Below are 25,774 nucleotides of genomic sequence, written 5' to 3'. Positions count from 1 at the left end.
CATGGGCTCCCCTCTGGCTCTAGATTAAGAGATGCCAGACACCTCTTAATTGAGGGGAGGGGAGCTCTCTGAGGCAGAAAGAAGAAGAGCACTATCCCACCTCCCATCACATGCTGAGCTGGGACTGGGCTTTACAGCTTTTCACATAGCTCTGGGGTTTTAATTTAGGGTGTGAGGGGTTTTTTTGTTTGTTTTTTTTAAAACATCAGTTTTCAAATCACCTTTCAAGAGATCTGTAAAAACTGGCGGAAGTGGCTGGATTGGAAGCCTAGAAGACTAGTGCTCTCTCTTCCAGCAGAACAGGAACAGCAAAAGCAGGGACAACATAAGCTTATCCCGTGCCTACTGCCCCACCTGTTACCTGGCCTGGAAAGGCGTGACCTGAGATGAAGGGCTAGATCCCATCCCCTGAGCCGGCCAGTCCTATAGGCGGTGATGGTGTAAAGAGCAGTGTCAAAAACCTTCCTGCAAGGGTCCTTTCATACCATGCCACGGAGCTGGCTGTCTGAGATGGAACTGATCTCTCTTGGCTTTCAGCTGGTCTTTGCTTTCCACCCGAGTCCACGTCTACCCACCCACCCGACCATTTACAAAGCACCCGCCCTCGGAACATCGAAGCACTGGCTCCATGCTTGGTGCATGAAGTGTTGCAATAGGAAGGAAGAGGATTCTGGAGCCACAAAGGGGTACAGGGCTTACATCATATTGCTGTGGGAAGTTGCGGATGGAAGGCAGCGGTCGGACGGATACCCACTTCCTCTTTGCTTTGGACATCACCAGCAGGACGCGACGCTCCTTTGTCCAGCTAGGAAATGGGGAGAGGGGGAATTAAAACAAAAAGGCAGGAGGGGAAGCAAAGGGGGTTTAAAATATCCCATCACCACACCAGGACCGTCACTCAGCCTGCCCCTTGCACTGGTTGGTAGCTGGACTGGGACGTGTGCGCGCGCATGTGCTACCGGTAACTACAGCAGACACACCAGAAGAACAGACTGTAGCTCTCCAGGGTGAGCCAAAGGGACCCTTTCCTCCCCCCCACAACCCACTCTTGTGAACTGCTGAACATCTGCAGCACTCCATCCCCAGGGGTGGCTGAACCGGTCCTGATCTATACAGTCTGTAAAACACAACCCACTTCAGGACCCCTCAGGGTGAGAGATGCTGTAGAACATCCTTACACACAGACACTGCACTGTGAACAAGATCCTAGAGTGAGGCAGAGCACTCTTCCACAGTGCCGTACAAAAGGATCAGAAGAGGGTATTGTGGCAAAAAAAATCCAGGCCAATAGAGCACAGACAGAGAAATGACATCCCAGGAAGGGAAGGTGACAGTCCCTCTCTATGTAGCACTGAGGAGACCTCTTCTAGAGCACCACATTCACAGACCAAGGCAGACAAATTGGATGCGTTTCAGAGAAATGCAACAAAAATGATCAAAGTACTCATTTAAAAAGGATGTAAAGTACATACCATGGCTAAAAGTACAACCAATAGCGATAGGATTGCCACCTACAAACAGCGGACGTCTGGAAACAAGTTTGGAGATGAATTGTTTTGGGTGCTCCAGCTGAGTATAGCTAGGAGAAATGGGATGAACTGAACAAAGGGAAAGTGGGCTCCTAGAGTGGGGACTGTGTCTTTTTTCTCTCTGCAAAGTGCCATGAGCAAAGAGGGCCCTGCATACAAATGAAAAATAACAGAATCTGACAGCAGGAAAAAAACAAAACAAAACAAAACAGTTACCTACCTTTCCGTAACTGTTGTTCTCGGAGATGTTTTGCTCATGTCCATTCCATTCTAGATGTGCGCACGCCCACATGCACAGTCATCAAAGATTGTTGCCTTAGCGGTATCCCTAGGGCTGGCTGTAGTGCCCCCTTGAGTGCTGCACTCATGCGCCGGCCCTATGCCCTCTCAGTTCCTTCTTGCCAACTCCTCCGACAGAGGGGCAGGAAGGCGGGTAACGGAATGGACAGGAGCAACACATCTCGAAGATCAACAGTTACGAAAAGGTAGGCGACCGTTTTTCCTTCTTCGAGTGCTTGCTCACGTCAATTCCATTGTACGTGTCTCACAAGCAGTATCAGTGGAGGTGGGCTCGGAGCTCACAGTCTTGCAGCTTGCAGCACTGCTCTGCCAAAGCCAGCGCTGTCTCGAGCCTGCTGGGTAAGAGCATACTGAGATGTGAACGTGTGGACATATGACCAGGTAGCAGCCCCACAGATCTCTTGGATTGGCACCTGTGCCAGGACGGCCGCTGACAATGCTTGCATCCTAGTCGAGTGTGCCATCACGATTACTGGTGGAAGCACCTTCGCCAGTTCATAGCAGTGGTGGACGCAGGCCGTGATCCAGGACAAAATGCTCTGAGCAGACACTGGGTGATCTTTCATTCGGTCTGCCACTGCAACAAACAATTGCACTGAGTTACGGAACGGCTTCGTTCTATCTATGTAGAAGGCCAGCGCCCTCCTGACGTCCAGAGTGTGTGGCCTGTGCTCCCTATCTGACGTACGAGGCTTTGGAAAGAAGACGGGTAAATATAGGTCCTGGCCAGTATGAAACTGGGAAACTACCTTGGGCAGAAACTACCTTGGGTGCGGTCGTAACTGGACTGTATCCTTGTAGAAGGCGGTATAGGGCAGCTCTGAAGTAAGCGCCCTGATCTTGGACACCCTGGGGGCCGACGTTATCGCAACCGGGAACGAAACCTTCCAGGAGAGAAGCAGGAAACCAGAGGTTCAAAGGGAGGCCCCAGACGCCTCAACAGCATGAGATTCAGGTCCCAGGGAGGGATGGGATCCTGGACACGTGGGTAGACACACTCCAGACCTTTCAAAAACCATGCCATCATGGCATGAGCGAAGAGCGACCTGCCTGGGAACAGAGGATGGAAAGCCGAGATAGCAGCCGGGTGGAACTTGATCGATGACAGGGACAACCCTTGGAGCCTGAGGTGCAGCAGATAATCCAGGATCTCCTGCCGTGGGGCCTCCTCGGCTCAGATACGCCATTCGGAGGCCCAGCACATGAACCTTTTCCACGTGGCCAGGTAAGTCACTTTGGTGGAGGGTTTCCAGCTACTCAGCAGAACCTGCTGAACACAGGGGGAGCACGCCCGTTCGTCCGTGCTCAGCCATGCGGTAGCCAAGCGGTCAAGTGCAGTGCTGTTAGGTTCAGGTGCAAAAGGCTGCTGTAGTTCTGGGACAGCAGCAGCAGGGTGGCTACCGAAAGGCTCAACAATGTGCCAAACCAGTGCCGGTGAGGCCACGCCGGGGCTATTGGGATAATTCTCGCCCCGTCTTGCTTGATCTTCACAGGGACCCTGTGAATCAACGGCACTGGTGGAAAGGCATACATCAGCGCCCCCGACCACAGAACGAGAAAGGCATCTGGTAGGGCACCCCGTTCATCCCCCCGGATCAAACAGAACACATGGCATTTTCTGTTCTGGAAGATTATGCTGACCGCCTCCAAATGGAGCGGCCACTTGTGGCGAGATGAGAAAGTCTTGCTAAGGTGATCTGCTATGATGTTCCTGGTTCCAGGCTGGTGCGTGGCTATCATGCCGCACACAAAAAAATCCCGAAGGCGGAGAGCTTCTTGACAAAGGGCCGAAGACCCGGTGCCACCCTGCCTGTTGATGTAATACATCACGGCAGTATTGTCCGTCAGGATCTGCACCACCCTGCCCTTCAGGAGGGCCAAGAAAATTGCAGAGTACAGCCCTGAGATACTCTGTCCAGCACCCAGCAGTCCGAGGTGACCTGTGACCGAACGGTAGGGATGAACATGATCAAGGAAAGAACAAGGTGGATCCGGGGATTTGACTGGGGCGTCGCTCTCGAGCGCACCCTCAAAATGAGCATTTCTGGCCCTGGGATGCTTTGCCAGGCTGAGCTGCACGGGTGGTGATGACTAAAGCTCGTGTCTCTATCCCTTCTCCTTGCAGACCCCTGGAGAGGCTGCCAAGGCCTTGGTAGTGGGTGCAGCCAGAACTGCTTCCATGCGGACTGCGGCATATGCATGCCCAGTGCGTGAAGGGTGGCCCAAGTGTCCTTAAACCTAAGCAGGCTTGCATCAGTCTGCTTCGAAAAGAGACCGTCCTCACAAGTTTAAACTGTACCTGCCAGAGAGGGCCTGTTGGTTCACCACGTGGAATTGCAGGCTGGCTGTTGAATAAATTTTTCTCCCCAAAAAGGTCCAGTCTTTTGGCCTCTTTATTTTTGGGAGTTGAACTGGTGTGTCCCTGCTTGTCCTTTTTGTTGGCCGCAAAGACAACCAGCAAGCCCAGAAGTGGATGGGTATAAAAGGTACTTGAACTCTTTGGCTGGGATGAAGTACCTCTTTTAGGCCCTTTTGGAGTGGGAGGGATGGACGACGGGATTTACCAGAGAGTCCTGGCAATTTTCAGGACCCCATCATGCACTGGAAGTACAACACATGCCGGGGTAGAGGCTGAGAGGACACTGAACAAGGTGTCCACCTGCCTGGCCATCTCCTTCACTTCTAGGCCCAAGTTCTCGGTCACCCATTGACGCAGGGCCTGGTGTTCTTCTAAAACTGTCCGGCGGGCTGACCCTCGAGGCTCCCGTGACAGCCTCATCAAGGGTTGAGGACGACAACTGTACTGCTGGGGGAGGCTCCGGAGCATCATCCCCCCGTGGAGGAGCGGGGTTTTGGGGTGGATGCCGTCTCCTCTACCCCGACCTCCAAGCAGGTCTCATGCACCTAACCCGGTGCCACCGGCTGTTGCTCCAGGTGGCGGCAGATGAGCAGCGTGAAGGGGGCATTGTCATAACCAGCATGCCCCATGCACTCTAATAAGGCCACTGCACCGGCCACGCTGCCAAGGCAGCGCTGTAGATGTCAACACAGCATCAGGTGCCCAATCGCGCTGGTGGGGTCTTGGCGAGGGGCTGAACTGCCCTTCCGTGCCGGAGGAATCCCCTTCCGGTGACCACGGCAGGGCCGTCACCGCCTGTGTCTGCCTGCTGACTGTCGCCGCCAGAGACCAGTGCCTGGAGTGTGGGGGTGGGGGAGAGGAGGAAGAGAGACTGGTGCCGGCATAGAGGGGACTGGAATTGTGACGGGGAGTGCTCCCACGGGGCAGGCAACCAAGATGTGTGCCGAGAGGATGACTGGCGGGAGGGTGAACAGTGCCGGTAGAATGGAGACCAGTGCCTCCCCCTAGGTGATCAGCGTTGAGATGGTGGGGACCGTGATCACAGTGCTGCTGACCGAGGGCGAGCCCCAGAGGATCTGGGCTGTGATGCTGTAGATCTGCGGTGCAGAGATGGAGAGCGCTGCCTTGTCTTGGGGGATTGGTGGAGCTCCACTACCCCTGGAGGGGTCTTAGTGGCTGGCTTGCCCTTGTAGGGAGCCTTTGCCACTTCCTGTGGCACGGGAGGAGGCCTCTACTCTCTCAGTGCTGGGGGAGCTTGGGAAGGCGTCAATGCCGCCAGAAGTTTAGGTGCCCTAACCCTCCCGGGAGTCAGTGGTGGCTCCTTTAAGGGGCTAAGGGCCCTGAACAGGGAGGCGCGTCCACATGGCTCTGGAGTGACCGGGTGGCCCGAACTGGGTCCTTTGCTTGATGCCCCATGGCCCTTCTTGCCCGGTGCCGGGGAGCCGTGCTTCTTTGTTTTCTTTCTGGGCACTGGCGACAGGGAGTGGTGCTGGAGGTGCGCTGTGCACTGAGGCTGAGGTACTAGGTGACTCTTGGTGGGATGGCTCGGAAACCGGACGAAGGGCAGCCTCCATGAGGAGAGCCCGGAAACAAATACCCCGCTCAGAGTCCTGGGTCAAATTTTCCCCCCCCCCCCCACAAATATGACACTTGTCCTCCACATGATTTCAAGCACTTGAGGCAGCTGCTGTGAGGGTCACTTACAGGCATAGGCCTGTTACAGTCCGTGCAGGGCTTAAACCCTGGAAACCGGGGCGTGCCCCGCCTGGGGCAAAGTCCCCTCCGGGACTCTAACTTCTAACTACACTTAACAGCTACTTAACACTAACTACTATAAACAACTATTTACAAGGCCCTAAGGCTCAAAGTCAGAAGAAATGAAACTGCTAGCCCTTGCTATGCAAGGAAAGGTGCTCCGACTAACCACCCCGGGCAGTAAAAAGTAACAGATGGCATAGTGCTGGCGGTACCTGACATACTGACGTATGAGCGTGGCAGTCAAGAGGGCGCCACAGCCGACCCTATGGATACTGCTAAGGCAAACATATCCGACAACCGTGCACATGCGTGTGTACACACCTAGAATGGAATCAACACAAGCAAGCACTCAAAGAATGTTTGCTAATGGTGATGTCTATTAAACTGTGGAAGAGTCTCCTCAAGGAAACAGTCTGCCAGGATGGAAGCCCTCACAGATATTTCAAAGTAGCCTGTACAAAGCACTGGAGAATGAATACATGGCAGGGGGAAATCCTGCACTGAGGCTACGGGGGAGACAGAGGAGAGGGCAGGAACACTCACCAGTGGCGGGCTTTGGCACTACAATACTTGAGGTCCTTGTCTGGCTCCACCACCTGCCCGTTCCTCCAGCATTGGCCACAAACAAATTTCATCTGGAGGTCAAAGCTGCTTGACGTCGGAGCCCGGGGGGCAGCCTGTGAAGGATCACATGGAGAAGCAGGATTCAGGCAAATGACCTCAACACTTTGCCCCAGTCATTACTGTGTACAGGCATGCGTATGCCCTGGGATAGATGCCTTTCCCCATAGGCACTTGTACACTACAGCAAAGAGCATAGTATAAAAGCCAAGACAGAGGCAGACTGAGCTCTCATTTGGCAGTACAAGCCATTGGTCCATCAAGATACCAGATTAGATCAAACCACTGGTCAGTTTAGTCTGGTTTCCTTACCCTCTTGCCATATGATATAGGGCCATTGATCCCTCCTGTTTGTACCCTCTCTCTAACAATGGCTAAACCCAGGTCTTCACAGGAAGACACAACCACCTCACAATGCACGTAACCAGGCCACACACACCACTAGCGCTGACCGAGGGCTCAATCTGGACCCACTGGTGCAGCTGCAGACAAGAGGTGGGGATTCATTCGCAGGGAGGGTAGGGGGCATCTGCACTGAGCTTCCTGGGGATGCTGTCTATCTGGAGAAAGCAGTTTAAAGTCACAGTTTGGGCCCCTTAGGAGCTCTGATAGCAGGAGACGGCCCCCCAGGCTGCACTGAATCAACATGTCTCCTGGCCACACTACATCCAGCCACCGCCACCCACTCTTGGGTCACAGCTGGATGATGTGGGCCCCATCTTGTGCCTCTAAACTCCATTCTGGGCAGACTTTCCACTCCTGAGGTTCCTGTGCCCTGAGTTGCACAGCCAGACTCAACCCACCAGCCTATTAACCAACATGTGACCCGACGCTTGAGAATTCATAGCCCTTACATCATGATCCCTAGCTGAAAGAGTCACAAAATGTCCGCAGTCCTTTCATATGCTGTCTAGGGAGGAAGGACGGTCTTATGATTAAGATACACAATTTGCAATCAAGAGGCCTGAATTCTGTCCCTGCCTCTTCCACGCACTTACAGCAGAGTTACATTTGGAATTCGCGCCACTAACTCAGGCACTTATATCTGCAACAACAGGGAACACGTGATGTTTGAGTCTACAGCTCATTTCCCAAGGAAGAAGCAAATGCAGATGCAAGGAGCTGTGCTTAGCAGCCAACCACCTGGGGTGCAGCCAAGGATCCAGAGCCAAGGCGGAACTCCCAAAGGAGTGCCCCTAGAGGCGAGCGGGCTGCGGAGCCCAATGATTTTGTGCCAGTACACGCGACTGTCTGCCTGTGCCAGCTAACCAGCTTGCACCAGCTTTCCCACATTGACTTTCCTATGCTGGGCATTTACCAGAGAGCAAACAATCTCCATCAGTAGCAGGTTTTAGTCAGTTTGTTCAGCAGCAATGTGGATCCTAGGGACGTTTGGGCCAATATCTGGCAGGTGGAAAGGTCCAATGGACAATGCAGAGCCCAACTGTACCTCAGTTACGGACCTACAGGCCTCCAGTTAGCAGACTCAGTTCTTTTGATTGAGGCAGATCTGGTGGCATATTCATTTTCACCAGCCCTGCAAGGTCTGCTGTATTATCCCGCCACGTGGGGTATTTCCCAACATAACCATGAGATGCAGGTTAGCTCTACCCGACAGGCCAGACTGACATGTCAGATCCAGAGCATGACAATGTTCAGGGACCAGAAAGGATTAGCTGAAAAGGTCCTAACAGTGTCTGGCTCCTGTTCCGAGAACTTCAGGCAGGAGCTAACCAAAAGTTTTCTGATGTGAGTAGTACACAGACCGTGAACATTTACTGTGACGATCAGGATCCAGACACCCCAGGAGGAGCAGAGAAGGTTTAAACCCACAAAATAAGCAGTTAAACCAACTGAATTATAGCATAATACAGTACGCAAAATCTATCGAATAAGGTCTTTCACGAAAGCTTGTCATGCCCTGAACTTGCTGGTCAGTATGAGATATGTACACAGAACGAGGTTATGAATCTTTGTGTACAGAAAACTGCTCAGAAGCTGAACTCCAACTCCAACTACATCTCACAGCAGGGCCGTGAGCAGTCAAGCAGAAAGGGGCACCACCCAAGCCAGGTGTTTTAACATGAAACCAGCTTTTTTTTTCAGCCCAGAAAAAGGCAACGATGGACCATTAGCGATAATGGGAAGGCAGAGAGACAGCCTGGCTATCAAGCCAAGAAGGAATTTCCCCACTCTGGCTAAGCAGGAGTCATCATGGATAGAGAGAAAATAAAAGGGAAAAAAACCTTTTAAAAACAGGCTTGAGACTGAGGGCTTGTCTACACTTAAAAGGCGACAGTGGTACAGCTCTGCTGCCGTAGTGCTTCAGTGTAGACGCCACCTACACAGACGGGAGGGTTCTCCTGTCAGCATAGGTATCCACCTCCCCGAGAGGCGGTAGCTAGGTTGCAGAAGAATTCTTTTGCCAACCTAGGGCTGTCTACATGGGTACTTAGGTCAGCTTAATTATGCCGCTCAGGGGCGTAGATGTTTCACACCCCTGAGTGACGTAGTTAAACCAACCTAATTTCCAGTGTACACCAGGCCTAAGGTTTTTTTTATCCAGAACTTGAGGGACAGTCTCTAGGCAGGAGGCTGTCCACGAATGCTGGATCCCTTCTTTAGCTAGAGGGTATGTGGAGAAACTGTTTTAGGGCAATAGGTAACTTGTATTTGAAAAGGGATTTTATCTAATACGGAACAGTAAAGTCGGAGGTTGTGTCTATGTTTATTTACTATGTAACTTGTACAGGTTTTCATGCCTTTACAATTTCATCTTTGAACCTGTGGTTTTTTAACAAACAAAACTTTTGTTTATTTTTACCCCAAGCGGGTCTCTAGTGTGCAAACTGGGTGGAGAGTGGGGGCCAAAGTGAACTGATAACTGGGAGCTGGTTTCATGCCTTTAGGGGGTGAGGAACCAGATGGGAACAGTCTGAACGTCTGGTACTTAAGAACTGGGGAAGGATGAATTTGGGACTGGAAAGGCTGGTGGGGATCTCTCTGCAAGGAGTACCTAGGCTGTTGAAAGCCCGGGTGAGACCTTGTGCTTGTGGGCAGGCTGCTGGTGTCAGGGGATTGAATCATAGCTGCACAGCACAGGGACACAAGGTTACAGGGCAGGCAGTGACAAAACCCCTAACCAGGCAGGTGATCCCCAGAACGTCTCACTGACCATATGCAGTAAATCCAGCATGCATGCATGCTCAGAGGGGACTGGGCGTAAAGAGTCAAAGCAGCTGCTGCTATACACAGCTGTATTTGTAAGGACATGCTACACGTCTGGCAGACTGGTAATAAAACAAATCGCCGTGACATGGAAATTAGGGTCTCGAGAGGTTGCTACACATTAAGTCAGTCAAACGGGCTTCAGGTTATAACAGAGCCCATTGTTATGAAGCCAACACAGAACACTACAACAAGGTTAGCTACTAAACTGTAGCAATCAAATGAATCAAGACTTTGGCACGGTCATTCTTAGCTTCATGTTCCAAATAAGGCACCAGACACATTATAAAGGAGGCAAAAAAATTCTCCTTCCCACATTTTCCCTCAGTGTCTAGCTACCAACTCTGATGCTCACCTCAGATGTTGTTCAGCAGCTGGCCACTATGATGTGGCACAGTAACTTCTGGAGCTGCAAAGACCTCCGGGAGTCAGGGTAAGTCTACTGCAGATTCCCCAAACCACCTCCTCTCCCATCCACATCCAGCAGCCGTTTGCTTCTGCACTGCAGCAGACTCTGATCAGAAACTTCTCTGACCACCTCTGGGTGAATGGCCAGAGAGCCCCACGTCCTCTGGGACTGAGCTCCAGCACTAGCCTGCAGAGCAGGCCTTTGGCATGTGACACTTCCTGTGTGAACCTCCTCGTCTGCACAGCATTGCGGCCTTACACTGTTCTTCTCCAACCAGAGGCATCTAGCTGGTTTTGGGGCTCAATTAGCTGCTGTGACAGTTTAGGTTGCTCCTAACCCTATAGGAGATGCCTTGTTCCTGCTGTCTGAAGGACCCCTGAGAAGCTGACCTCAGAGCTGTTTAAGTTAAGGGTGGGAGGAGGAGCTAGTTTGCACAGTGCTCCTGGGAAGTTGCCTTTGCCATGCAGCTGAGTTGTGAAGCTGGGTGGATGTTATGCCAGATTAATCTGCTCAGGCTGGAGAAAAATAAAAGCAAAAACAAACTTCTCTCTGCCGAATGGGCTAGCCCTACCCTGCAGTCTGCAGCAGCGAGTTGCTGACTCTCCTGAGCCTACTGTCCGACACTCACTGTTGCCAGAGCTGTGGTGCGCTGCCAGGCATGCATGTGGCTTTAATTGACGGCAGGACAGTCTCTCTCTCTTTTTAAAGACACAAACGATGCCGTGCATTGGCGTCAGGCTGGGGCACCGACCAGCTCCACGCTCGTGACAAGGGACGACGTGATAAGCAAGCACCTTCCAGCTACACTGACAATACATCCCACGTGTCCCACGACAAACACAGCGACACAGGCCCTGCAGCTCTTTTATGTTGCAGACCACCACAAAACTCAGCGCCTGGCTGTCATGCAGCTTTATGAAACCCTTAGCAAAGGGGCCTGGAAATTGTCAGCTCGGTCTTCAATCCCCACAGGCACTGATGTCCTCCTGATCCTGGCACTGCACATGTTACTGCTATAGGCCTTTAGCAATAAGGGGAACCCGCATATTCCAGGTGTTATTTCCTACTTCCCAACCTTTGTCTTTATTGTTTGTACATTGTCCATTTTAGGACCTAATCCCTCTGCTAGGCCTCCATTCCCAGTGATTCTGATGGGAGCTGAGGACGCTCAGGGTCTCACCCGACTGGATTTTAGCTTTTCAGCTCTGCAGGGAGGGAACTGGCTCCTGTGGTCTCTACACTGCCAACAAAGTATTGTTGCTCTGCCACCCAGGCACGGCCCCTACATCCTGGGTGAGCCACTCGACTCCTCGGTATGTTGCAGATGGAAGCCAAGACCCCCCCTTGTGGCAGGAGGGTTTAACAAGGCCTCCACCGGCAGGGTTTGTATGCCAAGGCCTTGATTGGAGGCATAAAGAGACTCTGCTCTTACTTTTCTCACCTTGTCAGCTGCACCAGGCAAGTAAAGAAGAGAGAACTCTGTGTTCTAATGCAAAAGCAGCTTTAATCTGACCCCAGGGCGGGGCTGGGCTCAGATGGTTACTCACCAGCTGGGCTCTGCTCCACAATGCAAACAGCCACCACCACCAAGGTAGAGGACACGTGGTTAGGGCTAGGTCTGCCTGACACCACCCAGACCCTACAGCTCAGAAGGAGGCAAGCGTGGAGCAATGCTCTCTGCTTAAACACCCCTCTTCAGGGTCAGCGCTGCCTTGAAAGCCTGGGGGGGAGGAGGAGTACGACCAGGGGGACAAGCAATGCCTTCTATTTGCTCTGCCCTGCAGCTTCCCCCAGGTTGGTTGGCTGGCATGACCAGCTTCACCAGCACCTGAGCTTGAATGTCCCTGGACTTGTTTTTAAAAATGGGCTCCTCCACCCTAAAAGGTGTGTTTGAACCTGGCACCAGTATGACAGTTACTGCTCCCCACGGGATCTGGCTTGCATTAGCGGGATGCCCTCCTTCCCTGCAGAGGCGACACAGGGGCAGGGGGAACGCAGGGTCACGTCCGCCTCCCCCCCCCATTTCTCATGCCACCTCTCGCTGGGATGCCTAGCAGCAAGGAGGCAGTGGCTCGCCCTGGTGGCGGCGCTCACCATGTACCCATGCAGCGCGGGGAGGGAGGAAGCAAGCAGCAGGGTGGCTGTGGGCTGAGCTCCCCCGCGCACTACATGGGGCTGCTTCTCCTTCTCTGCTGCTAGAGTCCCAGCGCTTTGCAGGCTGCCCGCTTTGCAGGCTGCCCGTTAAGGTGAGTTGGGTGGCATCTTCGAGATCGGGAAGAGGAGCTGTGACATGGTGCCCAGCACCAGGTAGCTCAGGTGGAGCCCCATCCAGCCCGAGAGCCCCGGGGTGAGTGAGGGGAGCAGGCGGGGGGAGGGGGACGGGGGGGGGGAAGAGTTGGAAAGTGGGGGCTGACCCTGCTGCTGCAATGCACCCCTAGCAGCAGCTTGCAGCTGCTGGGAGTGCATTGAAACAGCAGCAGCCTCCAATGTGTCTATTAAGGAGAAGGTGATTTGGGGGTGTCACATCCCCACTCCAACAAAAAGTGACTGATAATTCTGCAGCTTCTCGTTAACTGAGATGAGCCAGCCCCAAGCACCGTCCCACCTTGGTGCCACCCATCCCGGACTGCACATCCCAACTGCGTTCAAGCTCTGCAAGGGGCTGGCCAGCCACAGGGCAGAGAGCATGAGGAGGAGGAAGTTGCTGGTGTATGTTGTCTACATACAGATCAAGTTTTAGGGGATGGAGGCAGAGGCAACATGAAGGGCGGTCATGTTGTGTGACCCCCACTATCTACACTCATGACTCACCTCTCATCTCCCCTCCACACCCCCCCCATCACAACAGGCACCATCCTCTTTGCTCCACCCCTGGCACACAGCAGGGGGAAGGCAGCCCTCACTGTGACTGAGCATGCTGGAAGCGATGCCTCACGCTAGAGAGAATCAAATGAAGTGAAAATCTTAAATTAATCCACATCTTCCATAGAATCTTTATGGATAGTAATTCCATGCTCTAATAAGAATATAATAGTAGGGATCTATTATCGACCACCTGACCAGGACAGTGATAATGACGATGAAATGCTAAGAGAGATTAGAGAGGCTATCAAAATAAAGAACTCAATAATAGTGGGAGATTTCAATTATCCCCATATTGACTGGGTACATGTCACCTCAGGACGAAATGCAGAGACAAAATTTCTCGATACTTTAAATGACTGCTTCTTGGAGCAGCTGGTACAGGAACCCTCAAGGGGACAGGCAACTCTCAATCTAGTCCTGAGTGGAGTGCAGGATCTGGTCCAAGAGGTAACTATAACAGGACCGCTTGGAAATAGTGACCATAATATAACAACATTTAACATTCCTGTGGTGGGAAGAACACCTCAACAGCCCAACACTGGCATTTAATTTCAGAAAGGGGAACTATGCAAAAATGAGGAGGTTAATTAAACAGAAAATAAAAAGCAGTGACTAGAGTGAAATCCCTGCAAGCTGCATGGACACTTTTCAAAGACACCATAATAGAGGCTCAACTTAAATGTATACCCCCAAATTAAAAAACACAGTAAAGGAACTAAAAAAGAGCCACCGTGGCTTAACAACCATGTAAAAGAAGCAGAGAGAGATGAAAAGGCATCTTTTAAAAAGTGGAAGTCAAATCCTAGCGAGGTACATAGAAAGGAGCATAAACACTGCCAAATTAAGTGTAAAAATATAATAAGAAAAGCCAAAAAGGAGTTTGAAGAACAGCTAGCCAAAAATTCAAAAGGTAATAACAAAATGTTTTTTTAAGTACATCAGAAGCAGGAAGCCTGCTAAACAACCAGTGGGGCCCCTGGACGATTGAGATTCAAAAGGAGCACTTAAAGATGATAAAGTCATCACAGAGAAACTAAAGGAATTCTTTGCTTCAGTCTTCACGGCTGACGAGGTTAGGGAGATTCCCAAATCTGAGCCGTCTTTTGTAGGTGACAAATCTGAGGACCTGTCACAGACTGAAGTGTCACTAGAGGTGGTGTTGGAATTAATTGAGAAACTTAACAGTAACAAGTCACCGGGACCAGATGGCATTCACCCAAGAGTTCTGAAAGAACTCAAATGTGAAATTGTGGAACTATTAACTATGGTTTGTAACCTGTCCTTTAAATCAGCTACTGTACCCAATGACTGGAAGATAGCCAATGTAACACCAATATTTAAAAAGGGCTCTAAAAGGTGATCCCGGCAATTACAGACCGATAAGTCTAACATCAGTACCGGGCAAATTAGTTGAAATAATAGTAAAGAATAAAATTGTCAGACACATAGAAGAACATAAATTCTTGGGCAAAAGTCAACATGGTTTCTGTAAAGGGAGATCATGTCTTACTAATCTATTAGAGTTCTCCGAAAGGGTCAAACAAACGTGGACAAGGGGGAATCCAGTGGACATAGTGTACTTAGATTTCCAGAAAGCCTTTGACGAGGTCCCTTACCAAAGGCTCTTATGTAAATTAAGTTGTCATGGGATAAGAGGGAAAGAACCTTTCATGGCTTGAGAACTGGTTAAAAGACAGGGAACAAAGGATAGGAATAAATGGTAAATTTTCAGAATGGAGAGGGGTAACTAGTGGTGTTCCCTGAGGGTCAGTCCTCAGATCAATCCTATTCAATGTATTCATAAATGATCTGGAGAAAGGGGTAAACAGTGAGGTGGCAAAGTTTGCAGATGATACTAAACTGCTCAAGATAACTTAAGACCAAAGCAGACTGTGAAGAACTTCAAAAAGATCTCACAAAACTAAGTGACTGGGCAACAAAATGGCAAATGAAATTTAATGTGGATAAATGTAAAGTAATGCACATTGGAAAAAATAACCCCAACTATACATACAATATGATGGGGGCTAATTTAGCTACAACTAATCAGGAGAAAGATCTTGGAGTCATTGTGGATAGTTCTCTGAAGACGTCCATGCAGCGTGCAGTGGCAGTCAAAAAAGCAAACGGGATGTTACGAATCAATCATTAAAAAAGGGATAGAGAATAAGATGGAGAATATCTTATTGCCCTTATATAAATCCATGGTATGCCCACATCTTGAATACTGTGTACAGATGTGGTCCCATCATCTCAAAAAAGATATACTGCCATTAGAAAAGGTTCAGAAAAGGGCAACTAAAATGATTAGGGGTTTGGAACAGGTCCCATATGAGGAGAGATTAAAGAGGCTAGGACTTTTCAGCTTGGAAAAGAGGAGACTCAGGGGGGATATGATAGAGGTATACAAAATCATGAGTGGTGTGGAGAAAGTGAATAAAGAAAAGTTATTTACTTGTTCCCATAATATAAGAACTAGGGGCCACCAAATGAAATTAATGGGCAGCAGATTTAACAAATAAAAGGAAGTTCTCCTTCACACAGTGTACAGTCAACCTGTGGAACTCCTTGCCTGAGGAGGTTGTGAAGGCTAGCACTATAACAGATAAATCCATGGAGGTTAAGTCCATTAATGGATATTAGCCAGGATGGGTAAGGAATGGTGTCCCTAGCCTCTGTTGTCAGAGGGTGGAGATGGATGGCAGGAGAGAGATCACTAGATCATTACCTGTTAGGTTCACTCCCTCGGGGCACCTGGTATTGGCCACTGTCGGTAGACAGGATACTGGGCTGGATGGACCTTTGGTCTGACCCAGTATGGCCTTTCTTATGTTCTCCATGGCTGTGCAGAGCACCATTCGCACTGGGGTTTGGCAACAGCAGGGCTTCACCCTTCCCTGCAGAACCACAAGTCCAGCCCAGGCCGCTGTCATGCGCTCACTCCCACCCTGCTCGCTGTAGCACACAGGAGGCAAAGGGGGCCCTGGCGGTGCCATATTCTCTCTCTGATTGGTGGGGAGCGGCAGTGGGAGGGGAAGGCACAGAACTGGCTGGAACAGGTGCAAGTAACAGCTCCAAAAAAACACAAACCAGTCCCAGGGTCCCCGTGGCTTCTTACCGTGCCGCTGGTGGCTTTGCTGGCATGCGCCTCCATCAGCTGCCAGTACTTTTTAGACTCCTGGACAATATCTTCATGGGTCATCCCTGAGAACGACAAAGCAGAGACACGACTGAGCATCCCCACACCAGTCTGCTGACCCAGGCACCCGAGCGTCAAAGGCACTGAGAGAGGGAGGGAGGGAGGGGAAAGGAGCCACATCACCACCACCGGTCCAAGTCTCCACTTCTAGTAATGCTTCAGTTCATGCCTGCATCACATGGATCTTTAGTTTACAGGCTAAAAAGGTGCTGGAGTCACATCCCTGGAGACGCCAGCCTTTTACTTATCACCAGAACAGGTTCACCACAGGCCAAGGAAGTTCAGATTTCCTCCACACTCTCTCTCTCGCCCATGTGAATCAACACCGCAGAGAGAGAGAAGAATTCAGTCTCCATGACTCAGTCAGTCTTTGGCCTTCTTGCTGAGACAGCCACTGGCTCCTTTGCTGGCAATTTTTAAGATGTGGACACTTGTCCTACAAAATCTTGACAAAAAAGATCCACCAAACAATGTCATGCGGAGCACTGACCAGCCAGCAGAGGCCACGTACATTACTACCAACCTGCAGCTGGGTTGGAGCTGGTGCCTTAAGGATGAAAGGCTGCATACAGTAGAACATCAGTGTTCGGGACATCTCGGGAATGGAGGCTGTCCGTAACTCTGAACAAGACGTTACAGACTTCAGCCATGGGTGGGACTGTCAGGGCTTCTGACCCTCAGGAGGGCTTTAGATCAGGGGTGGGGGGAAAGAGTGTGCTGAAGCTCAGGGATCCAACCTCACAAAGTTTGTTGGGGCTTCTGTCCCGCAGTTCCTTTCCTGGCTTCAGGGGGCACTGGGGCGTGGGGCTGGTTTCAACCCCAGCGTTCCCTCTGTAGCTAAAGCTTCGATCCCTGGCGCCCCCACAAAACCAGAAGCAGAGCTGTGGGGCTGAAGCCTTGCGCCCCAGTGCCCCCCAATCTAAAGCCCTGAGCCCTGGTGCTCCAGAGGGTCAGAAGCCCTGACCACCCCCTGCCAAGAGTCCTGACCCCGCCCCCCCCACCACGCAACTGCAACCCCAACCTCCACCCCCCCCACAAAGCCTTGAGCCCCGGGGCTAAAGCCCCAAGGCAGTAAATATACGGGGGGGGGGGTGTCTGTCTGTCTCTCCACTGCTGCCTGATGACTTCCGGTTCCAGAGGGTGTCCAGAACTCTGGAATTTGTATCTTTGAGGTTCTGCTGTATATCACATTCCCCTGAGTCAACCAGTCTCTCACAGATCTTGAAAGTCTAATTCCTGGCTCCCAGATTCAGTCTGTCTGTTTATGGAAAGTCACCCAGTTTTGATTAGGGACTTAACAAATCCACTTTAAAACAAAGCAAAAAACCAAAACCCAAACAACAGGCCGTACATTTTATTGGATACCAGCTATGGCTCCTCCCATTAACAAGACATTCACATATTTGGTTGAAGATAAATGCCTACAGTTTTTGTACCGATATAGCTATATTGGTTAGGGTATGATTGTTTACCAGTATAGCCCCTAGCGTGGACAGTTATATCAATCTCGAGACACCTTATACCAGCATAGCTTTTCCTGTACAGGAAGAGGAATAAGCACATTTATACCAGTAAAACTGTCTCCAGTCTAAGAGGGATGTGACACTTAACTGTAGTAGTGTAGGTAAAGCAATACAATTTGTGCGTGTAGACAAGCCACAAGGGCTGATCTACACACAAACTGTCACTAAATAACTAAATCAGGTGTAATTCACACCTCGTGGTACTTTGCTGCAAGTCTGTGTGTAGACACTAGTTTCAAAATAAACGTCCTTTTTCAATTTTGATCAAGTTGGTAAGAAAAAGACTCTTATGGAAACATTGCCTTGGTCACAATTTATCTCAGGAGTTAACTCCTCGATGGGTTCAAGGATCTGAACCAGAGCCTTTGCCAACACTACCAGCGTGGAGACAACCAACCAGCATTAAGAGTCTCGGAGCACCGAACAGTGAGAACTTGTTAATTTTCTAGCAGGCGTACAAGCATGTAGTCAGTGGAGCAGTATGTGGTGAGACATCTTTAACTAGCTGGGTTAATGCCAAGCCTAATTATCTTGTTGCCGTGCAGTTTAGAGATGGCGTATGAAGGATGTTTAAGATGTCTGACCAACTTCCAGCTCACTGAAACCAAAAACACCAGAGGGTTGCTTTAATAAAGCCCCACTGATACAGAAAGGCAGCAAAGCTGTATATATTACAGTCACTGAAAGCTGTTATGTTAGCTTTGCTATTACAGAGTACCCTGTGAATGCTCTCTTGGCTCTGAGAGCCTGTGTAGTCCAGAGGGTCGGAAGCCAGGAACCTCTATACTTCTTATGACCTGCTGCGTGGCACTGGACAAGTCAGAACATTCCGTGCCTCAGTTTCCCCATCTGTGAAATAATACCGTCTGGCAGCTTCCCAGGCATGTTGGGGCATTCATTTTGTTAAAGTCTGTACAGTGCGTTGAGGAAATCCAAAGCACTAGATAAGCATTTTTATTATTCAAGCACACCCAGAAATGCCTCTGAAGCAGCAGCTGCCCTGTGTTTGGTGCTGAAATCAAGGACATCACTAGCAAAACACTGTTGATACAACGTGGTGTTAGCCCCCAGGAAAGACTGCATCATGTCATTCTGGGTCCACTTCTCCCAGCCCTCATGCATTCTGCAATTCCAGAATGTAGGGTAAAACCAACCTCTTACCAGAAGATCCTGCTCAAAAATCTTGTTAGTTTTAAAATTACATTTCTTGACCTTGTGGTTGTGTAAAAAAACCTTCCAAGTGCAAACAGTGCTGTCCTCTTGAGTCTGCAGACAGCCTGAAACAATGGCTCTGAGAGGCGTGAACTGCCCAAGCATCTCAATGGGATAGGAATGCTGAAACCTAAAGCCAACTATTTACGTTTGGACATTGTCAGCTGTTTCACCCTCCTCTGTACCATCCACCAGTATGGAGGGCAACTGCCTGAGGAGTCCAGAAAACCCCAAGTGTTGTTGGATGGTGGCAAAAGAATGCCCACTACCATCTTCTACTCGCCAGAAGATTGCACCCATCTGGCTGTCGTGGCCCAGGCATGTGTCCCCTCCAGGACTGACAAGTGCAATTCATCAGCCCTAGGACACAGCCTGAGAAAGCTCAAGCGGCTACAAAATGCAGCAGCCCATCTGCTTAGCGACACGGGTCACTGAACACATCACCTCCAGTACAGCCACCCTTGCACTGGCTCGCCAGTGAACAGAGTCCAAGTCAAGCTCCCTGCCCTGCTGGTCAAAGGTCTCCATGGGATTGGCCCCAGGTCCCCAAGAGAGCCCCTCTCCCTCCGTAACCATGAACTCCCATGGCAGCTACATTTCACTGGGACCATCAGCCATGGAGGGCAGGCTCTTGAGTGAGCCAGAGACAAAACTTTCCCAGGGACTGCCCCTACGTAACGGCACCCACTCCTGTAAAGAAACAGGAATGAGCATGATTCGAGTCCCCTGTGCAACTAAATGCAAAACCCACGTCCTCTTCTCACACACAGACACACTCGCTTGCACCCAGGCTGAGGAGGGAGATTATATTCATAATTTCTCTTTTTACGTACTCAGGAGGAGCTTAAATACTACAGAACCCATCAGTACGACAGGCCACACAAGCACCTCGAGAGGCAGGCAGATATTTCTGTGCTTTCCCCTCCGGATGGGCACCAAATGGAACTGTCACAGGTTTAGCAGCCTGCTTAAATGTCCTTTGCCTGCCTAAATATGCCTTCTAATTTCAGCCGAACTCCTCCAAGCACACTGCTGGGTTCTCCTTGAACTGTTCCAAGGCAGGAAAAAGAGTCGGGCTTCATTTTGGGACAGGTCAGTGAAAATCTCTGCTCAGCATGCAGTGAGTCAGAGAATCAGACAAAGCACTTGGAGGGGAGAGAAAAATCAGACTGAAGAGATTTCCGTGCCATTATGTAAGTGACCTGAATTGAAGACCGCACTCTGAGAGGGGGCAGATGGCCTGTTGCCAACTACTTAGTTTCCATAACAGCCTCTTGGGAGCGGCTTTATCAAAGGTTTTTTGAAAGTTCAAAGAAATCTCACTGGTTACCACTATTTTGTGAACATGTTCGAAGAAGCAAAACATCAGAGGGGCCTGATTTACTTTCACAGCAGCTGTGCTGGCTTGTCCCTGCCATATCCCGATCACCTAGCGGTTCTAGGACTCTGCTTCTAACGACCATTTCCTCCAATACACGTGGTCCTGAGGTAAAGGCTCGCTGGGCTGGAATTCCCAGGATTGCCCCTAGACAGACAAACCTGGCAATAGCACTGGAAGGGCTGACCTCCCGGTCAGAGCATTTCACGGCCCCACCTCTATCTCCTACAAGCCGAGAGAGGGAAGGGAGTGCATGTATGTGAGAGAGAACGTAAAATTTCCTGAACTCTGCCAGACCCCCCTGCCAGGCCCTCTCTCTGTCCCCAGTGGCACAGTACCTAGGCTGGAGAAGGCACGAGCACACGCTCTCTCCTCCTCTTCCCTCCCCACCCCAAAGCCACACCCAGCGGCGCACTTACCCGAGTATTGCTGCAGCAGCCAGACCTTGAGCTCGATGAAGCTGTGAGCAAAGTGGCAGCTGTCCTCACGCAAGCAGCCGTAGCGCACCTCATGCCGGCACACATCAAACTGGAAGTGCTCCTGGAACTGGCGGATCTTAGAGTATTTCAGGGAGGTGGAACGCACAATATGAACCAAACACCTGCAGTGGGGAAAATGGCCAAGCAAGAGAAACACAAGGGATCAACAGATTGACTCTTCATCCCTCCTCCTCCCCCATTCTCTGAGCTGGCTGAAGCATGGATGGGTGTTAAAGCCGATCCTAGGAGTCACTAACAATCTGATAGTGCAATGAGCAGCCATTTGCACGGGTGGATCCAAGTCCTGGGTCATGCCTTGTCCCCAACCCTGGAGCACTTCAGGCAGACACTTTACACCACCTTGTTTAAAATATCTGACCTCTGAACCCCTGTGCAGATAGGCCAGATCCAAGCTCACTGGAGTCAAGCTGCAGTCTTTCCACTGACATCAATGGGCTCTGATCTGGCTCCAAATCCCTTGGCACCAGGTGTCAGACATGCAGGGCAACATATCGCACCTTGTGCTTTCATGTGCTGGGGACGAGAGGAAGAAATGGGCAAGTAACATGAGCTAGCTGGCTGGGCACTAGTAGGGTTACTCCAGCAGGCACTGCACGGGTCAGTTCACTCACTTGTTGTCATAGAAGCTGTGTTTGGCAGCAAGGTTGGAGCAGACAGCTGGAGAGTCCTTGGTCCCTTTGCTGATTATCCGGGGTTTGCTGTCAAAGCAGATCTGAGAAGGGAAGAAGCAGCACACTAGGAAATCTCAGAAAGCAGGAAAAAAGGAGAGATGCTGCCAGAGAGCTCACCCAGACTGCGATCATTTCACTTGGAAGGGAGAAGAGCTAGAGGGAACTTACTCAAGAGGTCCAAAAATTAGAACAAGCCTGATGGAAACTTAGCATTAGAGCTGCTTGGAAACCAGTAAACACATTTTGTAAAAATTTCCAAACAAAATTTTTGGCGCTTTTTTTTTTTTTTTTTTTGACATTCCAACAGTTTTTTTCATCACAGTTGGAAAAATTTTAACCAGGTCAACTTATAATTCCCTTCTTTTCATCCAAAAAATGCAAAAGCAAAGGGAGTGATAGGGGAAATTAAAGACGAGTAAGCCCAAAACAAAAGTCATGTTGCTTTACATACACAGTTACCCTGGGGAACATGTTTCTGCAGGAGGCCAAGAGAGAGAGGGCCAGATCCTCAGTTAATGTAAATCAAGGTAGCTCTACTGGTTTCAAACAGCATGTGTTGTGCAAGACGTCAAACTAGATGATCACAATGGTCCCTTCTGGCCTTAGAATCTATGAATGAAGTGACACTAATTTTGCCCATCACGTGGTTATGGTTTTTCAAACATCTGGGTCAAAGTTATGATTATTAACAACCTTGCTAGCTATGAAAGCCCAGGGTAGTCAAACTGTATGCTCCAGGCGTGAGCTGACCACCTGCAGAGGGCAGAGAGGAGTTACCCCCTTCCACACCTACAGCATCGCACAATTGCTCAGGTACATCATGGATTGTTCAGTTCTGTCACCTCCCTCTGAAGCAATAGGGACTGGCTGCTTCTGAAGGCTGGATACTAGCCAGGATGGACCAATGGTCCAGCTGCACACTGACAGCCGATCTAGGATGGGATGCAGCAGAAGGGAGCCTGCCTCTTTCACACACTTACAGTAGAGTTACATTTTGGCATTTATATCTGCCACAAGGAACGTGTGAGGTTTGTGCCTATAGCTCATTCCCCAAGGAAACAGTTCTTCCCGCTCCTCTTCCTCCCTGTACCTCGCAGAGGAAGGTGAAGATGCCCTGGTGTTCCTTCAGGAGCTTGGCAATGGTCAGGTTGCCCCTCTTGATCCCTCCCAGCGGGTCAAAGAGGAGGTCGCGATTGAGTGTTCCCTTCCTTTCCTCCGTCCACACGTCAATCTCCTCCTGATGGTACGCGAAGGTGCAATTATCCCCATACTTACAGTCCTGCTTGTTAATCATATCTACAAAGCAACAAAGAGCAGAGCACCCCACAGAGAGGGGGGCCAGATCAGAAACTGAGCTCGCCCTCGTCACCTTGCCCTGTTCCCCACAACTCACAAGGAGCTAAAACTGAAGAGTTAAGAAAGACACCAAGCCTGAGCTTTTGGCCCCTCATTAGACACTTTATAGTTACACCACCTCAGAGACTAGTCTGGTTACATCTCATACACGGAGCAGGGTCGGGCCTGATCTGGCCTAGGATGGGGAACTTCTTGGGAAAGTCCCAGTGCTCTGCAGCAGAGCTGGTTACTCAGCAGGGAAGGCTCTCGCCCGAACCAAAGTCCCAGCCCGTGCTGGTGGGAGCAGTGTTAGTAGTTCAGTGCCAGTGGGAGACAGGCTCTCCCACCTCAGCGGGGCACCTAAAACTGGTTGCTTTGAGAGAAGCAGGCTGCAGTCTTGCCATTCCCACCACCCTGCGAAATTTCCAGAGGCCAGTCATATCGCTCTTTCCAAGCTGTCCTGTACCCAGAGCAAAAGCACCAGCTGCTGCTCCACTGTGTGAAGCTCCCGTTTTCTACCATGTGTTACAGGTTCATCCGTCTCGTCTCTGTTTCTCACTCTGTCTCCCAACCCCTGAAATCCAGTGATCATTTCACGAAGGAGCAAGAAGGCTCCAGAGGGAGCACATGATCCATGCTGAAAGGTCCCCTGATACCTCTGACAGCATACGCCTCACAGTCCCGTCCCGCCACCAGCTCACCTTTGCACAGATAATAGGATCCCACAAAGTTGGTTTTGGTGGGGCGGGGCCGGATCCTCTTCCAGGTCTTGTCTTCAGAGTTTCGCAGTCTCCCCAACAATACGTCCCGCTTGCACTTGTGCTCCAGGCCTTCCCGGTAAGTGTAGTCACCAGCCTTGGGGCCTATGGGAAAGGAGGACCTGATCAGCAAGAAGGAAAACAATCCCCAAGCACACAACTGCTGCGGGTGTTACAAGCACATCACCTGTTTTGGGGTAGCAGAGGTGGCAGGCTTGTTTGAAGACATGAGTGGACGCCAGGGGGTTCTTCACAAGCAGGGCAGTGTTGGGCATCACCACCTCTGGCTGAGACTGCAGGAGCTCTGCCCCCTTGGGGATGATAGGGTGACCCACCCCACTGAGGCTGACCTGAAAGACAAAAAACACATACATCCCTCTTCTAATCCTCACAGCCAATGTACAGAAACTGGCCCCCAGACTAACGCTGGGCCCCCTTCATGACCCCGCAAACACACAACAGCTCGTGCCTCAGCAAGATGGCCGCCACCAGCAGCAGGCGGCTCAGAAATGGCATCAGGAACACCAGTTGTGTTTTCAAATACATTCGATGGGCAATTTATCTGCAGCAGAGAAGGACCTCTCCCTCCCCACGGAAGGGCCAGCAGCTCAGGGGACAACAGCTCTCTCTTCATCCCTGGAAGAAGGGCTTCTCTCCCCCACCTTCCAGCACTTGAACAGAAGAACTAACCCTGCCGTGCAACGTGTCAGACGGAAATAAAACAGGAAGGACGGAGTTTCAACGATGCCCCAGCCCCACTCAATAACCTAGTTTAGATAGAGGCAGATCATCCCACCCACAGAGCTCCTGAGAGAAAAAGCCTCAGCCCAACCTCAGACCCGGTGAGACCAACGTGCAATCCCATGCATGACGGAGACTGGAATGGAGCATTTGACTCCATTCTCACCCCAATAATACACTGGGGGAGGGGACAAAGAAGGAAGGGGAAAATGCTGTGCTACCACATATGGAGAAAAGTCTCCATACAGCCCTGCCACCACAGGGGGCGAGCGGGCAGGAGGTTATGCACACAGGCCAGGGTAACTGAAGCCACCAGATTTTCGAACTGATTAAGAAAGGGCCCAGAGTGCAAGAATAGCCCCGTGCCCTCCCCACTCCCATGGCACACGGGCACCTTGGTACATCCAGCAGGGGTAGCAGCTCACTCACCGCAGAAGATGGTTTCTGGCTGCCAACAGCGTGTCGCAGTTCCTGAGGACCAGCTTCTTCTGGGCAGAGGAAGAAAAATCCCAAACACACACATCTCACTTTTGGAAGCTGCTCTGATGCCCGAGACACAGATTTACGCTTGTTCAATAGTTTAATTCTTTTCATCTTCCAGGAACATCCAGTACCCAGGGCAGAGACTTGAAAACCTCTGCAAGAGCCTCCCCTTTTTCTGAAATCCCTGAAGGCAACAGAACCCCACTGCCAGCTGCCTTAAGGGTGCTTTTCACAAACAGCAAGGGACCAAAGGAATTCAGCACAGACAGGAGCCGAAGTTCCAGCACAGGCCTCACTGGGCAACCTCTTCTCCACTTGTGACGCTCTAGCATTCAGTCTGCTGTAATATCCCCATGCTTGCACAGTCACCCATGGAGCCTACCTATGCCCCAAGGGGCTGAAATGCTCCTTACCCGATCTCCCTCCAGAGCCCAGCTCCACAGAACATGACTGGAGTGCTCTTTGGGCTATGACACTTATTGCTCACAGAGATCAAAGGAGGCAAAGACTGACGAAACCACCTAGTCCACCCCACCCTGCCCAATGCAAAATCCTGTCCTACAGTAGATTCGCCAAGACTTTGCCAAAGTCTGTTTTAAATGACTTGGAGTAAAACGGCTCCCACTACTTCCCTTAGGAGACCACTCACACTCTAGGAGACCTCAGTGTCAGGCAATGTTTCTTGGATATCGAGCCTGAATGTCCCCTCATTACTCTAGCTATACCTCCAGGATAACCCTGAACAACAGCTCTGCCCCCTTGGTGTCTACATCCTGCAGATGCTTGTAATCAGCGGTCACACCCCCCACCACACCCCCCCCACAATTATCGCTCAGACAAGCTGTGCTGATATTTAGTTCTGTTAATCTTTCGTCCATCTCAATCAGTTCTCTGGAAACTTAATT

General features: G+C 50.7%; 1 protein-coding gene across 6 annotated transcripts in view; it reads right to left on the bottom strand.

Moving 5' to 3' along the window:
* ZC3H7B (zinc finger CCCH-type containing 7B) overlaps positions 1 to 25,774 on the bottom strand; it is a 66,050-nt gene that overhangs the window by 11,654 nt on the left and 28,622 nt on the right. For 4 of the 6 annotated variants that reach the window (XM_043544089.1, XM_043544084.1, XM_007053314.4 and 1 more), the window contains 9 exons: positions 24,816 to 24,874; positions 23,833 to 23,995; positions 23,589 to 23,750; positions 22,643 to 22,848; positions 21,493 to 21,593; positions 20,801 to 20,982; positions 16,188 to 16,273; positions 6,490 to 6,623; positions 700 to 805 (listed from right to left, as the gene is read on the bottom strand). In XM_043544089.1, coding sequence (XP_043400024.1) covers positions 700 to 805; positions 6,490 to 6,623; positions 16,188 to 16,273; positions 20,801 to 20,982; positions 21,493 to 21,593; positions 22,643 to 22,848; positions 23,589 to 23,750; positions 23,833 to 23,995; positions 24,816 to 24,874 — 1,199 coding nt within the window. The remainder of the gene's footprint in view (positions 1 to 699; positions 806 to 6,489; positions 6,624 to 16,187; positions 16,274 to 20,800; positions 20,983 to 21,492; positions 21,594 to 22,642; positions 22,849 to 23,588; positions 23,751 to 23,832; positions 23,996 to 24,815; positions 24,875 to 25,774) is intronic. The other 2 variants (XM_043544081.1, XM_043544102.1) reach the window with 1 other exon arrangement.

Source organism: Chelonia mydas, chromosome 1 (genome assembly GCF_015237465.2).
Source record: "Chelonia mydas isolate rCheMyd1 chromosome 1, rCheMyd1.pri.v2, whole genome shotgun sequence".
Taxonomy (NCBI): Eukaryota; Metazoa; Chordata; order Testudines; family Cheloniidae; genus Chelonia; species Chelonia mydas.
The sequence above is the reverse complement of the archived record's forward strand: the minus strand, read 5'-3'. Positions and strand labels throughout refer to the sequence as shown.